At 42.3% G+C, this 17,417-nt stretch overlaps 1 protein-coding gene across 2 annotated transcripts in view; it reads left to right on the top strand.

The window, feature by feature from the left end:
• THBS4 (thrombospondin 4) overlaps nucleotides 1–17,417 on the top strand; it is a 107,340-nt gene that overhangs the window by 52,799 nt on the left and 37,124 nt on the right. For both annotated transcript variants that reach the window (XM_029575645.1, XM_029575635.1), the window contains exons 6-11: nucleotides 190–241; nucleotides 3,658–3,827; nucleotides 4,496–4,633; nucleotides 6,201–6,278; nucleotides 10,604–10,756; nucleotides 16,809–16,913. In XM_029575645.1, the coding sequence (XP_029431505.1) occupies nucleotides 190–241; nucleotides 3,658–3,827; nucleotides 4,496–4,633; nucleotides 6,201–6,278; nucleotides 10,604–10,756; nucleotides 16,809–16,913 (696 nt within the window). The remainder of the gene's footprint in view (nucleotides 1–189; nucleotides 242–3,657; nucleotides 3,828–4,495; nucleotides 4,634–6,200; nucleotides 6,279–10,603; nucleotides 10,757–16,808; nucleotides 16,914–17,417) is intronic.

Genomic DNA, 17,417 nt, shown 5'->3' on the forward strand with positions numbered 1-17,417 from the left:
AAACCCCATTTCTAGTAATACTGCACCAGCTCAGCACTAATCTGGTACTGGGCAATGACCTGGTGCCTCAGTCTGCTGGAGGGATGAAGGCTATAGCTCACCCAGCCTGTAAAAGCACTATTCCATCTTTGGCATCAAGAACAAATATAAATAATTCCACTCACATTTTTTTATTTTATTTTTTCCAAGGTTAAAGAGACCTCACTTTTGAGAAATACCATAGCTATGTGCCAGGCCTGCGGTAAGTTTTTTAATATTCACCCTAAATGTGTACTTGGGAAGATCTCATTTTCCTGTGTTTGTCTGAAGTAGGTATTTTTAAAATCATTATTGGGTATGGTCAAGTATCGCTGTACAGTCATTCCTAAGCAAAGTGCAGACCTAATCAAAGTTGCCAATAATCCCTCTTTAATTTTTAGGAGGTAATAATGAACCATTTCCCACATTCTCCTTCAAAGAAAATCCCTTATTCCAGTGCATTTTAGTGAATAATTAACCCATCTCAGCCTTAATAGCTTGCATTCCCCTAATCTGTGGCCTACTTATCTTATGTACTTTTGTTTACATGATGTCACAATACTTGACAGTGTTCGGGCCAGGGGGGAAGGCAAAGTGATCCATTGTCCTAAAACTTCAAACTGCAGACAAACATACTCCTATGTATTTCGGATGAGCCATGGTAATTCCCTATTGCCAGTAATGAATCTTTCTTCTTTTCGTGGTCCAGGGGTCTTTTCACGCCAATAGGAGTGACTGACCCAAACCAGTGATAAATTTACACAATCCAAAATAATTCAGTCTTCCATGAGAAGCAGTTGAAGAGAAAAATCTGTTGCTAGTTTAATATTCATATCTTTGGATATTGAAATAACATTGATTGGCTTGAAGCAATGGGAACAGTGGCCTTGCTATGGTATGACTGAACCTACAGGGGGAGCTGTTGTGCATTATATCAAGGGGAAATCTGAAAACACTGGTATGCAAATTTTTAGAAGTCGTCTGCTTCAGCAATAAAATGGGCCATTTATTATTGATGTTGATGTGCTGAATTCAAATATGTCAATTATCCAGGTGATATGTTTCCATGATATGTAAGTTTTTACATTTTACATCTATGTTTATTACAGAGATAGTGCTTAAATAACAGAGTTTTTATCACATTGTAAACTTTGATCTTTTCATGTATTTATGGTTGTATAATATTTCACCTGTCCTGTTTATGTAACACTTTACAAATTAAGGGCCTGATTCACTAAGGCATTTCTCCCATTCTGTGTCTATGGGAAAAGGCCCTAAATCAGTAAAAGGATTATAGAAATAAAATTTACTGTGAAACAAAAGGGCAAAAACTATTGGGCCAGATTTTATAACATGCGCGCAGGCGTAGATTTGTGCGCACAACCCGGCGCACACAAATCTACACCCAATTTTATAACATGCGTGCGCAGCCGCGCGCATGTTATAAAATCCGGGGTCGGCGCACACAAGGGGGTGCACACTTGTGCACCTTGTGCGCGCCGAGCCCTAGGGGAGCCCCGATGGCTTTCCCCATTCCCTCCGTTCCCTCTGCTCCCCCCCACCTTCCCCTCCCTTCCCCTATCTAACTCTCCCCCCCAGCCCTACCTAAATTCCCCCCCCCACCTTTGTTATCATAGTTATGCCTGCCTCTGTGCCGGAGGCCTCTGTCCCGCCCCCTTCCCACCCCTTTGTCAAAGCCCCGGGACATATGCATGTCCTGGGGCTTGCGCGCGTCGCGTAACCCTTTGAAAATCTGCCCCATTATGTATATATATATGTACATAGTTTAGTCTTTATTCAATGCTTACTCAGCTCTTCTTGGCTTGTCTCTTGTATTCCTTAATTGCAATATCTCTTCTCACTGCCGAACAATTATCTGCAAGCATTGATGGGCTCCATTTGCCCTGATACCATTTTTCCATTGCTGAAATGTCCTGATGAAATCGCTTGCCATGCTCACAACTCACTGCTCTACAGTTTGGTGTAAAAAAAATCTAGATGAGAGTGCAAAAAATATATCCTTAGTGACGTGCAGCTGCCAAAGCTTTTGAATGCCTTGAGGAAGTTTTTCACCAACTCCTTGTAGTTGTCTGCCTTATTGTTTCCGAGAAAATTTGTGAAGGCTTTCCACACCGTCATTTCCTTGCCACGCAATGCACGGTTAATTGCATCACGTCAAAGAAGTTCTCGAATCTGAGGGCCAACAAAGACACCTTCCTTTATCTTAACTTCACTTAACCTTGGAAATTTACCACCGAGGTACTTGAAGGTTGCAGCATTCATTGTTGTGCCCAAAAAGCAAGTGCTGTCAAACTCAGTCATAGATTCAGTCATAGATTCAGTCAAAGATGTACATTAGTCATTTCTGGTTTAGTTTGAGATCCTTTCCCTTCTTACCTCAGTTATCCTCCACAATTCCCAAGTCAAAGGTCATGTTTATGACCCAGTACCGGGTGTTGCATAATCTTTGCCTCCCCCATTGCAGCAGCAATCGGAAATTTGATGATAAAACATTCAATATATCATTTTAGTTAACATTCAACATGGAAATAAATTATATTTATTTATTTATTTATTTCAGTGATTTATATACCGTCATTCCATGTGAGAATCACTAGTTCACAAGAGGGTACAGGGTTGACACTCCCAACCCTAAGATGAATTACAAAGACCAGGCAAGCACGCAGGTGAACAGGGTAAACATTCCAAAGCTAAGGGTGTTCTTCAAAGACAGACTCATAACATATCTAATTAATAGTGGGTGTGCCCACCGTTAGTTTGCAAAGTGACTTTAAAATGGGGTATAAACACAACACATTTTGAAATATTATTTTCCAAATTTAATAAGACCAAATCAAAGTTCAATGCAATTTTAAGCATTATTTTTGTTCTCAGTGATCCAGATTTAGTAAAGTTTGACTGCATTCATTTCGGAAGCATTTTGGCTGTAGACTCTTGAAATTTGATGGACTTTCCTTGATCACTGTTATCTGTGATCTCAGACATTTTAGTGGTTTCCCCAAACACTACAGCAGAAAAAAACAACAAAGAGCAAAGAGAGATGCAGGAGATTTTTACTCTTAGTGGTTGAATGGAGAATGCGCACTGAAAGAGTCTGAAAATGAAATGGAGTGAGATAGCTCTCACCAGATTACGCATGATCAGAATTCTTCTTTCAGCCTCAGATCTCCCAAGTTACTGTTGATCAGGTGGACCATTTTCAGAAGCCATTGATGCGGGCAAATACCGATTTGCCCAGGTAAAATGACTGCCCTTGCTCTGGTAAAAGTACCTGCGGGGATCAACCACATGTATTTTTTTTAGCCAGGTAATAAGTAGGCGATCCCAGGGATGTGGGAGGGAAATAACCTATATAAATTAACATTTTCAAATCTACAGGCATTAATATTAAGGGAAGAAGCACCCACAGAAAAAGCAAGTGCAGACCCGCCACTTGGTCCCAGGACAGTTTCCAAAGGGAAAGCATGCTGGTACTTTCCCTTTGGAAATTGGCGCCATGCCCGTGGCCTTTGCATCAAAGCGAGCAGTTTTGCCAATTGCCCCGTGACCTGCTACCATATCAGAACATTAGCTAGCACAAAGCCTATCATAAGCACTTATTCTTTCTTCTGCACATAGGTCTGGGTCCAAGCCTTCCAACGTTGCCCCCTAAGCCCCCCAAGCCCAGGTGTGATGCCAGCTCATGTTTCCGCGGTGTCAGGTGCATAGAAACAGAGGACGGATTCCAGTGCGGCCCCTGTCCTGACGGCTACACAGGAAACGGAGTTACGTGCACCGACGTTGATGAGGCAAGTAACAAACGCATTTATTAAACTGGGATAGACACTAAATAGAATTATTAATATCCACAACACTCAATAATGGAGGTCAGGGATGCCATGGCTCAGAAATGAGCAAAGCTCAGATATTCATTGTGTGCTCATTATCTCCCAAATTTGTCATTCTTTGACCTCCAGTATCGCCTCTGCTCAAGGTCTGAATAACTTTTTGTTTGCTGGCCTTCTTTCAGGCCTCAAATGGGGTGAATCCGTTTGCTCAAGGGCTCAGTTCCTGACAGACTAAGGGTTCTTTAAAATGTGGTTGCTCAGATGGTAAAGTGGACTGTGGGTGAAAGAGTTCAAATGCAAGGGTGAGCCCAAGTCAGGACGGTAGAGCAGAGCTGGAGGTCAAATGAGGAGGTTAAGGCATGGAGTTAGAGGCTCTAGGGGTTCCAAATACAGGCGTTCCCACGTTTCTGGGACATGCCATGGGGCACAGGTGCTATGCTATAGCCCACTAGATTTAGGTGAATGTTTACTTACAGCTTATCTGGCAACCTTGCTACTGAGAGGCTTTTTGAAAATTGGCCCCATAGTGTTTGAAGACTTAGACAAGCATTGGGAGAAAAGGGGAGCAATTTGAAACAATAATATATTTTATGTTTTAAAATGCTTGCTTAAATTTTGTTTTCTTCCAGTGTCGCTTTAACCCTTGTTTTCCTGGAGTCCGCTGCATAAACACTTCTCCAGGTTTCAGATGTGAAGCCTGTCCACAAGGATTCAGAGGGCTGACACTACAAGGGGTTGGTATCAATTTCGCCAAGACAAACAAACAGGTAGGTAATCACCAGCGTAGCTAAGGTAAAGTAGCAGAAGTCATAGATTTATGGTGTTGTGAGAAGAAAATACTGATTGTATTTATCTTTTACTTAACCCTGGAATTTAAGGCTTTTCTGTGATTTTTATCACAGCTAGGGACTCACTTCCATTTTGCTTGGTACGTTGCTTTCACAAACTTTTCCTTTTCACAGGATCAGATACCACTAAACATATTGGAGTAGATTTTAAAAACATACGCGCGCACGCTACCCGGCGCACGCACATGGACACGCAATTTTATAGCATGCGTGCAGTGGCGCGCGCATGTTATAAAATCCGGGCCGGCGTGCGCAGGAGGGGTAGATTTGGAAAATTTATGCGTGGCAATGAGATCGGGCCTCCCCCAGTTCCCTCCCAGTCCGCTCCAATTAAGGAGCGGACTGGGAGGGAACTTTCCTACCCCCCTACCTACCTACCCTCCCTCTTCCCCTCTCCTCCCCGACCACTTAACATGGCCTACCTTTTTTTTTTTTCTTTATTTCAGAACTTACGCTAGCTCCTGCATAGGAAAAGTTAATTCATCATTTTTATTTTTAACTTCCTAGTCTCCTCCACACCCTTTGTGCTTTAGGAGAGCCCTCTGCGAAGGAATTCTCAGCCTCTGACTCCTGGGTCACTGCTAATTGTCAGACCAGGGAGCCATGTGCTGAGAATAGGAAACTGTAAAACAGCTGACTCTCTAGAGCGTCTCTGGTGCCCTGCAGTAGTTACATACTGTTTGTACTGTCATCCAGTTCATGTTTTACAGGTCACTGACTCCTACCATCTGTCATTTATTCTATATTTGGTACTGGAGTCCTCATCATGTTTTCTAGTTCACACTGAAGCTGTCTAAATCTATCCTGTTCTTGAGTTTTGAAGCAAATGGCAAAAGTGTTTTTGTGTATTAGTTCAGCATTTTCTGAAGCTCATGTGTGTTCATGTGTTATCTGATCACCTGTCGGTGGGTAATCTCTTACTACACCTGTTTTGTTTTAGAATCAGGTGGAGGCTGAAGAGGTTGCAACCTGAGGGTTTACACAGCACCGAGGTTATAAATCTCACGGTGAATCAGGCAGCTTGGCCAATAGGGCTTTGAAAACTTGTAATAGTACACTCCATGATTATAAGCAGCTGGCTGCATTCTTGAACTTTTATTTGGCTCACCTTGATTTCTTGCCGCAATCTCACAAAGCAGAACGAGCTACAAAAATAACACATGGTGCTAAGTTCTTGGCTAAGTTTGGGACTTTATAAAACTCACCTCATTTTAGTACAGTGTATGTTTATATTTTTCAGTTTTCGTCCTGCCAAAGATTATGCCCTTAATTAATGAATACACTTCTCAGGAGAAAGTCTTGCCTCACATTAACATGTAAGACTATGTGGGACACTCTGGGAACAATGGTGTCTTCGCAGCAGAGATTAGTCTGGTTCACCCTTCTCTTCTACCTGTTTGTAAAATGGCTTGTATTTCATTGGCAGAGGCATAGGTAGTGCTATGTGAAGGTAAGAAATGCTGCTTTTTTTTTTTTTTTTAATAAGGTCTGCACAGATATCAACGAATGTGACGATGGCAGAAATGGTGGCTGTACTGCCAATTCCCACTGCATCAACACCATGGTGAGTGCCTGCTGTAGTGTGCATGCATTCAGATCCGCAGGGCCTGGCTTCTGAAGAGCTCAGCCTGCACGTATGGACTGGGAGAAAACCTTGGATATACTTCAGTGCTATAATATGCTCACCTGCCAAACAAGATGACAGACGGACCATCTCGTTGGACTTCAGGGACCTACTGAGCCCCTTTTCCCTTTCATTATTTTCCCCTCCATGGTATCATTTGTTGCCCCACTCGCTGGCAGAAAATGCACGCAATTGCACAGTAAATCAGATAGCGGTTCTGAAGCTCCCTGCGGGGCTTGCAGTGCTGTGGGCTACATTGCAGCAATGGGACTGCAAGCTCATTTTCAAAGGGGAAACCCCTGCGGAGGTTCCCTTTGGAAACGAGGACTGTCAAGCACCCGTCTACTGTGCACCTGCACTGAACACTATACAGCACACACGTCCATCTCAAAAGGAAATCCCAGCGTGTTGCTTGATGGCCCTGCCCCACCCGTTCTCCCAGCCCTGCCCCTTTCCAGCGCAGGTAAAAGCACCCACACTGTTTCATGGGACGGTTTTTGACCCCTGATTTTACTCAGGTAACTGCTTAGTTTCCTGTGTAAAATATTTTGTAAATTGTCCTTCTTATCTCTTTAGGGCTCACCCTCGGGTTTTGCCTCCGTTGTTTTAACTAGTGGGAGGAGTGTAGTTTGCGCCTCCTCCATGCTTAGTTTAAATGCTGGTGTAAGTAAGAGTTGAAATAATCATTCAAGACCAGCACCTTTCCTGGGTGAATATAAACCATCTCTTCTGTACAGATCCGTATCCTTCTAGGCATAGGAGGCAATGATTGGAAGTACTAAACTAAACACAAATTACCCTCTCCCCCAAATCCTGGATGCCCTCTGCCAGTAACATTCCCACCACTGGCATGATCCCTCTTTTTCAGTCCCCCACCCCACCAGCTGATCCCATCTCTAACCCCCTGCTCCATCCCTCCAGCTCTTCTCTTATTTCTTCCTAGCTGATCCCCTCTCTCTTCCCCTACTCACCCCCAGCCATTCCCCTCTTCCACTTAGCTGATCCTCTCTCTAATCCCCACTAGTCATTCCTCCATTTCATCACCCTTCACACTTCCCAACACTTCATTATCCTCCCCATCCCTTCTCTCACATTCCTGATAACTCCTCTCACCCCCACCCAACTGATTCACCACTAACCCTCAGCACAGCCACTGCTGATCAAAGCTAGCAGGAAGAGTGTGGCAGTGCTTTGGGCTGTGGCAGTGGCAGTGCTTTGGGCTGCCTCAAACACCAGCAGTTGTAATCCCACTTTGCACCATAGTGCTGTGGGTTTAAAGTGAGACACTGTGGTGTCACTTCAGGGACCTACTGAGTGACAGATAAGGAGAATGCAGGACAATGCATTGCCATGCTCTTCCTCCTGCCAACTCTGATTAATGGTACTGGTGGCAGTAGCAGGTTTATCAAATGCAATAATTAACTAACTAATAGGGTCGTTCATCAAAGTGCGTTGTGGTGTTAATTAATTAATTAATTAATTAATTTTTAATATTTATATACCGAAGTTCTTGTAGGGACTACAAATCACTCCGGTTTACATAAAACGAAGAACTGCTCAACAGAGAGCGGAGCTTTACATGGAACAGTAGAACATATGGAACAGTGTAACTGGTTGACAATTTAACATAGAGCTAAATAAAGAAATAATAGTTTAACTGGTAATAAATAGTAATAAGTAAAGAAATATAATATATTATATAAGCAGTATAACTATTTAACGTAGCAATAAATATAAATATAAGCAATGCCAAATATATATATGAAATAAAGTAAATGTTTGAGCTCAAAGATAATTGTCCAGTTGTAGATATTTTAAAATTAGTACTGGATACATGGATACTGGATACATTAGTACTGGATACATTAGTACTGGATACATTAATGCATGCGATAACGCGTTAATGCCATAACGCATGCATTAAGAACAATAATGCATGGTGCAAATGCAAATTTTTTGGAGGGGCGGGATCAGGGAGGAGTTTGGGCGGGATTTAGTAAAATGAGGGGCAATATTGTACCATGTAATAGTATATGCCCATAATGCAATTCACAATACATTTTTAGAATTACATTTTGACTGAGAGAGAGAGACTGAGAGGGAGAGACTATCTACAAGGCCCTCCTAGTAGTGAAGTACTTATATCTGTATAGGAGAGCCATCTAATGGGTCGAGGTGAGGTGGTGGTGGTTTAGGTTTAGGGGACAGTTTCGCATGTAGAGTGAGATGTACAAACAGCACAGTACACCTTGGTGAAGAATAGTACAAAATTTCATCTTTGTGAGACTTTCCTCACTCCAAATGATGTCAAATCTTCACCAAGGTGTACTGTGCTGTTCGTACATCTCACTCTACTTGCAAAACTGGCCCCTAAACCACCACCAACATCTCACTTCGACCCATTAGATGGCCCTCCTATATAGATATAAGTGCTTCACTACTAGGAGGGCCTTGTAGAAAGTCTGTCTGTCTGTCTGTCTGTCTGTCTGTCTCTCTCACTCTCTCACTCTCATACTACTGATGTGAAGCAGTAATTCTTAACACCTGCGTTATTAATAACATGTTTTGATGAATCTAGGAGTATGAGAGGAAGGAAGAGCAAAGCCTGCCCCTCTGCATATTGGGGTGCATCCCCCTTCACCAATATACCCAAAACCACCTTCCCTGCATCAATCTTTCAAGCATGAGTTGAAGTTCTTTGTAATGACAGGTCTTCCTGCTCCACTGTCATACTTACAGAAGCTCAAGTTTTTAACAACGCACCTAAGGCTGAAGTCTGAGTGTATAATGCCCATGCAGACTTCAACCCACATTTTCCAAGCAGATTTCTGCCTGTAAGTCTGTTTGAAAATTAGCAGGACTGTGCGGACCTTTTGTGCAGCACAGGCGCACACCTTTCCACCTGCTTAGGAGCAGCAGAAATATTTATGCACATTATACTATGGAGAATCGAAAGGGCAACTCAACCCACCTCCCAGTAAACACCTCTTTCAAGAACACATGAAATCGCTTCCACATGTAGTTTTACACATACAACCTCCGAGGTCATTTTCAGAAAGCCTACTGATGCGTGGAAAACCGCAATGTGAAATGGCCTTTTGCAAAGTTGCCCTTCTGATATGTAGATAAACGTATGTGCTTATGTCCAGTCCAGGCAAACGGAGCGGAAATGTTCCTGGGGGCAGAGTCGGAGAAGCAGTTTGCACTTCCATGCATACTTCTGGATTTTCAAAAGTATGCAAGGAAATTCTCAGTAACTTTGTGCGGATGTTTTGGTCGGAGTAATTGTGTGCACGTAGTTTCAGTGGGATCATTTTACGAAGGGGAAAGGAGTCCAAGGACATGCATGCTTTCCCTTTGAATATTGGTGGAACTTATGCAGGATGCTGCAAAATAATCCTCGTGCTGTGTAATGAAGACGTTTTCAAATGTGATTTGTATTTTTTATGTTTTTATAATTTGTTTTTTTTAAGGGCTTGATTTTCACAGTTTTATGCACTTAAATGGGTGATCTAAAATCGCCTCACACTCAGTGCATGTAAAACGTGCATAGCTCTGTTTCATGCAGACTGGTAAGAGGCATTGTGCGGGACAGAGTTGGAACTTCCATACCTATCCTTTTTCTATTTTTAAAAAGTATGTGTGTAAGTTCGCCCACACAAGTTACGCACCGTGGCACTTAGGCATGAATTTTCAAAGCAGACTCATGCGCGCAAGCTTACCCTGGGCGCTTTGCACCCATGGACTTCGTGTAAAGGGAAAGTCCGCACATAACGTCCTACCTGAAGATTGCCCCTGGTTACAGCTGGCCTATGAACTTGGTACTTGCTTTTTATTGCGAGCTGAATTTGGTTGAGGAAGTAGCACGTTCACATTTTGAAAATGTGATGTATGTGGACAGTTTCCTAATTCCCACCCAAAGCACGGCCCCTGGGAACGCCTGCCCTTCAAATGGCTCAAGATACACATGCAGTGGAACCCCGCGCTTAACTGTATCCAGATTAAGGCTGGGCAATGTGCAGACAACCCTTTTACCTTATGCATATAGGTAATGTATGTTTTAAAGTATGGATGTTTTTTAACATTGTAATCTACTCTGAACAAAATTTTGGAGATGTGGAAAATAAGCCTTATATAAATAAATACATAAATAGCTAGACAGGCGAATAAATAAATAAATAAAAGCTGCATAAATTGGTATTTACCTGGGTAAATGGCTTTTGAAAATTGTCTTCCACACGTGATTCTGTTTTAATTCTGCGCAGGGTTCATACCGCTGCGGGCCCTGCAAAGCCGGGTACACTGGAGACCAGACCACAGGATGCAAGCTTGAGAGAAGCTGCTTTAATCCAGAGCTGAACCCGTGCAGTGCCAATGCACAGTGCATCGAAGAGAAGAATGGAGACATCACATGTGTTGTAAGTGCATTCGAACGGGCAAGAAGAGAACGGGGGAATACCATGTACTCTGAGAAAGTGGTAGACGATTACAATAAGTAGATACTGTCTTGCGTTGATATGAACAATTGAGCGATAAATGCTGACAAAGTCAATGCCATGGTCAATTTCAGTCCAAAGGACACTAAATGATGATCTTCATGAAGATGATGATCAGAACCTTTAATTCTTAAACTGGTGGTAAGTGGGCACCACTGTAAGGGAAAGTGCTGAAGCAGAGTTAAAAGCAGTGTTTCTCTCAAAGGAAAGATTTGTTTCTGTATCATTTACTTATGTATTTCTGTGTTCATTATTCAATTACTTGCACTTATAAAACTGCCCCTCCAACTGAGGGCTCTGGAGGGGGACAGAACAAACAACAAAAATACAATTGTTAAAATCAGAAAACAAGAAAATTAAAAACTAAACAAAACACAAATTTAGTGCCCTAGCAGCAAGGATGTAATGCTAAGCTGGTTTCAGCTCAACATTTCACTTGATGCCCGCCCTCCTCATAAGATTCTTGCAGCAAGGATTTCTGCACATGTTTTTGGTCGAGAAACGCTGACTGGGACAGGAATTGCTACAGAGTCATTCCAGCTGGGTTACTAATCTGCTGACCATGGATCACAGATTTGGGGTTTGAAGGGAAAGAGTATTTGTATTGGTCTAATTCGGAAAAGAATAAATCTTTCCCAAGTTAATGATGCATTATACAAACAAGTGTATGAAGCATTTTTCCCTTAGTCATGAAGGGAGCAAATCTGAGAGAACCACATAACGACAAAGTACACAGTATGTTGAATCTGAATAATTTTAGATAGACTGTCAAAGAGACGCTACTTGAAGAATACACAAAAGTATCCATGAACTTTGAACCTGCTATTTGTGCACTAGGGTTCCAGGGGAGAAAGTATCTCACTGATGCAATAATCTGGGAGCTAACAAAATGTGCGCTGATTATTAGTCATATTTTTAATGATCCAATTATTTATTTAATTCCTGATGCAGTAAGCTAATGATATGTTAATGCATCAGAAGTAAAAAAACACGACAAAACTTTAAAATGTGTGTTTGGCACAGGCCGAATGCACATTTTAATTCAGGAAGGGGGTGGGGTGGGGGGGCTATCCCTGACAGGCTATTGCATAAGTGGCGGCAGCCACCACCGTCTCCACTTAGCCAGATAAATACTGATTTATCCATATACCTGGCAGTGGGAAGCAGCTGCCAGATAGCTGGATACGTCAGTACTTATCAGGCTGTCTGGAACAGATCACCGCTTCTTAGCCAGATTAAGTACAGACTTATCCATGGACATTTTAATACTATTTTTAATACATTTCCCCCCTTTTTTAGGGATTTTAAGTGCCAGCACAGTAGTGCTGGAAACTTAACTTCAACTCTGACCTGCAGTTAAGTTTCCAGCACTGCCTGATACAGACTCTCTGCATTAGGAAGTACTACTTAATGCCCTCATTTCCATGGGATTTCTGTGCACAGATTTCCTTGTTGCACTGGCTGTAAATTTTGTGCACAGAAAATGCACCTTGAAGTGCAGGCAGAAAGGTTTGTTCTGCTCAACACATCTTTCCACATCAGCCTATTTGTGTGCAGAATTAAAAATGCAATTCTATGGGCCTCCTCTTCTTCCTGATCCAAAAATGGCCCCGGGAATACCTATTTGCAAAGTCTGTGGCTATATTTAACTGCTCTGCCCATGGCAATTTTCTCTCACAGGGATCTAGGTGTGTGATTTGGTAGTTAGGCACCCAGATCCCAATTAACATTGTCATCCAAACTGGGAAAAATCCCTTTTAGTATATCTAGAGCTCAGTTCTAAATTCCTTTGCTTTTGATTGCTTAAATTAAGGCTTCAGAGAAATCTCAGTGCAGTTTCTCTTTATTTTGAAAAGAAAATATTTTTTTGTATTTTATTTAATTGTTTTCCTAGCCGATTCCTACTGCGCTTTTGGGCTTCCAGCTCAATTGAAACCAGCCTTTCAGGCCAATGCAATACCAGCGCACGGCTCAATGCATGACTGGATGCACGTTTTGGATGTGCATCCATAAGCCCGATGCAAAACGGGAGTTAGCACATCCAAAACACGCGTCCAAGCACGCGCATATGTAATAGCGCTCACCACATGTAAACGTATGTTGATGAAACTATTATCTATTCCCCTGATGCAAAAATAAATGCTACTGATGCCAGTAATAGCAGAGGCCATTCCCTAAGTCAACTTGATTAATAGCAGTTAATAGACTTATCCTCCAAGAACTTATCCAAACCTTTTTTAAACCCAGCTACATTAACTGCTGTTGGGAATGAGAGAGAAAGGTACTTTGACACAATATCTATGACATCATTTATTAATGTGACATCATGGTAATATACATTAATTACAGAAAGTTATTTACATACCACATGATTGCATATGCCATCCAGTACCCTTCGTGTCATCAGCCTTGTATCGAGGAGTTGTCAGGTCAGCAAAGGCGAGAAGGGGGTTTTCAGTGTCCAGCACTCTATACGTCTAAAGAGGCAATATCTCCTACTCCCGCCGGACACTGGAAAGTCCTGCTCTTTTATACCGTGCCGTAAACAAGTGTGCGTGCGAGAGAGAAATGATTCCCCCCATGTTATGTATCAACAGTTGCTACTACCCATTCGGACTCATCCTGTCCCTGGCATGTAGGCGGTTGATCAGACCGCCGTATTCCTGACAGGGAGCCAGAAAGCTGAGCTGCACAACCTGTTTAACAAGAACATGTTTATCCTGCAACTGCACTAACCACATCCTCTGGCAACAAATTCCACTGCTTAATTGTGCGTTCAGTGAAAAAGACTTTTCTTCAATTAGTCTTAAATGTGCTATTTGCTAACTTTATGGAGTGCCCCCTAGTCCTTCTATTATCCAAAAGTGTAAATAACTGATTCTCATCTATTCGTTCAAGACCTCTCATGATTTTAAAGACCTTTATCATATTCCCCCTCAGCTGTCTCTTCTCCAAGCTGAACAGCCCTAACCTCTTCAGTCTTTCCTCATAGGGGAGCTGGTCCATCCCCTATGTATGATTAAGAAGGAGATTGATATAGTCGCACAAGGAATTGCATGAGTCTATAGAGGATCATATGCACAGATGAGGAAACTAAATCAACTACTCAACCTCCACACCAGAACTTCATGCATACATGGCACAGGTGCCTAGGGCATAGAGGCTTTCATGCAATAAAAAACTTGCTAGTGGATTTAAAAATATCTCCATTCACAGAGATACTGTGCTGTCTTAAAGGCAAAGCAAAAAGGCAAAGACAAAGCTCTATCAAAAACAAGCCCCAGCATGTTAAGTCAGCTGCTGGAGCGAATCCATAGCTATCTGTGTGGACCAATGAAGCTGTAACACCTTCTGGAATCAGATACGTCTTGATCTTCATTGATGATTACTCCAGGTACACAAAGACTTATCTCTTGAAACACAAACATGAAATACTGGCGAAGCTCAAGGAATATGTGGCATTGACAAAGAAGAAGTTCCAGCATAAATCTGGAAACATCCATAAGGACAACAGAGGAGAATACAGTGGAAGAGAGTGAACAGAGCAGCTTAAGTGTGTATCAAGCTACAAGGGATCAAGTATCAAGCCACAGGATTGGACCAGACCAACACTTGTCAAGCCCATCGCTGTTTCTTGTCATGTCACAGAATGCATTCCCCCAGTTTGCGTACTCCTGTTCTACTATGTACATATTTAGTTCTAGTTTTCAATTCATAGGGCTTCTGAAACAGACTGTACTATTTTTGCAGCTTTTCTCCATTTTCACTGTATCCTGCAGCCTTCAGAATTGGATACAATACTCCAAATGATGTCTTACCAATGATTTGTATAGAAATATCATTGCCTACTTTTATAGGTAATCATTTCTCTCCCTATACACCCTAGCATTCTTCTGGCTCTAGTCAATTGCCCTGTTGCACTGTTCTGAATTCTTGATCATGAGATATAATCACCCTGAGACTTCCCTCCTGTTTGGTGCAGTATTTCACCCTACACTATTTACTGCTCCCTTGGATTTCTGCACCCCGGAGACAGGACTCTACATTTGTTTGCACAAAACCAGAGTTGACAAACACTCGACTGTGCCTGAAGCCTTCTTAGATCATACCTAATTTTTTTCAATTTGATTTGGCATGTCCACTCTAGTGCAGATCTTAATATCATCTGCAAAGAGACAAAATCCATGCTGGATCAAACCATTGAGCCCAGCATCCAACAGTTGCCAATCTGATTCATTTGAAAGTGCCCAACAGATTCCAATGGGGAGATTTGTTTCTGTTTCACTTACTCCCAGTAGCAAGGGGTGGTTATGCCCACGTCTACCTGGCTAAAAGTTGTTAATGGATGCATCCTCTAGGAAATTGCCCAAACCTATTTTAAACCCAGGTATGCTGTTAGCCTTGACAATATCCTTTGGCAATTTTCAAAAGTCACATACCTGGTCTTTCAGGTTCAGACCATGCATACTACTGGTATGCTGCCCAGGAACTCTGACCTGGGGGGGGCTAATCTCATATAAACACACACAATTACTGGGATTATACCTAGGGGCCTGAACCCAGGGGCTTACCCCTACACAAAAAGGGCCACACACAATTACTAGGATTATACCTGGGGGACTTGAACCCAAGAGCTTATCCCCTACACAGTTTCCTGGTAAGGGATATATTATCATCCTCTAGGCTTGATATGCAGCCCTCCATGTGTTCCATTCGGGGGTTCAATTCTCCAATTTCCCTCAATTTCGATGACAAATCAGTAAATCGGGCATCTAGTGCATTGACCACTGCTTTGGTAACTTTAATTGTGAGATCTTCATCTGTTTTGGCACATGGAGGTGCCGGTGAAGGCAGTGTGGGGCTGGCAGCCCCACACTTGTCAGTAAGGTCCTTCCCTTTCTCCTTGTCTCTTTTACCCCCCTTCAAGGGCATATTATCATGCCTCCTAACCTTTAGGAAAAGACTCAAGACATGGCTTTTCAGGCAAGCCTTCCCGAACTCCACCTAACACGCACCATCAATAAAGTCTCTGCACAGAAGCTGTATATATTGGACTCCATATCTATATTGTACATTTGTATATAATTAACCTTCTCTATCTCTCTTTATTTCTCACAACCCCAGTTCATTAGCCCCTGTTAATTGTAACTGCATCTCTTCATCACGTTTATTTATGTTTTTGGTTGTACTCTTCGCACCCCTGTTTTTTGTAAACCGACATGATGTGAACGATTTCATGAATGCCGGTATAAAAAAACCTTAAATAAATAAAATAAATAAATATTATCTCATGTTTTGTGCATGAATTTGTCAATAGACATAAGATCTCTTCTCTGGCGCTTGGATATAAAAAAAGAAAGCTACGATGCCAATGATATTCAGTGGATATGAGAGGATGGGGCCAGGAGCCGAGGCACGTCCACTTGGCTTCACCACATCACGTGACCATCCACAATGACCACCGGGTCTTTTACATAAGTGGTAACTCTTAGTATGAAACCCAGCATCACGTACCTCAGGAGGGCAATAATGAAAGCCCTTTCCTTGGGTAAAGTAGCATTTTACCTGCTGAACTCAGGGCTTTCATAATTGCCCAACCTGTCTGTAGGTAAAAGTAAATACGTTGGTAGTAGTAGCCACAGAGTTTGCACCAATGCAGACAGTTTTGATTATTGCACAATAATTCAACCTGTCATAGATAAATCAGATCTTTGCAGTACTGTGATTGGCACCCTCCCTTCCCTGCACCAACTTCATAGAAACTAGACAAAACTGTCATGTGGATGAACATATACTGTGCAGAAGCTCTTGCAATGTAAGTTTTTTAGATAAGGTCTGGGAGTGCATCTATGCTTAGTACAGAGTTGAAGCAGTCCTAGTACTGGTACATAGACATAATCAGCACCATTCTGCTTATGAGTAGCAGATGCAGAATTCCTCACTGGCTACTTCTATGATTCTGTTTTCCCCATAGTGTGCTGTTGGCTGGGCAGGTGATGGCTATATTTGTGGAAAGGATACAGATATCGACGGTTATCCAGATGAAGAACTCAAATGTGCCGCCAGGAATTGCAGAAGAGTAAGCAACTATAAACACTGTTTTACTTTTTCTTTTCCACTGTACTTCAACAAGATTATTGTTTGTTAACAATACCTGTGAAATATAGTTACTAATTGAAATATATGAGGTCCATATTCAAAAGCCATTTAGTTGGATAACTAAAAAATTATCCGTCTAAATGGCAAATGTGACATATTCAGCCTCTTATCCATCTAAATTATAGCCAGTTATTATCCAACTAGATAGAAAAGGGGCATTTTGGGGGCTTTGATATTGGGCTAACCTAGCCGAAAATCAAGTATATCTGGCTAACAGGCCGATTCTATAAAAAGTGTGGGAGAACCGGCGCTCCATGTTGAGCGCCCACTCTCCCAGTGCGCGCCCAGGCACCTCTCCTGGGCGCATGATTATCTATTTAAGTTAGGTGTCACACTAATAAGGAGGCGCTAGGGACAATAGCGCATCCCTAGCACCTCCTTATTAGCGGTAGAGGTGGCTGTCAGCGGGTCCGACAACTGACGC

This window comes from Rhinatrema bivittatum, chromosome 1, assembly GCF_901001135.1.
Source record: "Rhinatrema bivittatum chromosome 1, aRhiBiv1.1, whole genome shotgun sequence".
Taxonomy (NCBI): domain Eukaryota; kingdom Metazoa; phylum Chordata; class Amphibia; order Gymnophiona; family Rhinatrematidae; genus Rhinatrema; species Rhinatrema bivittatum.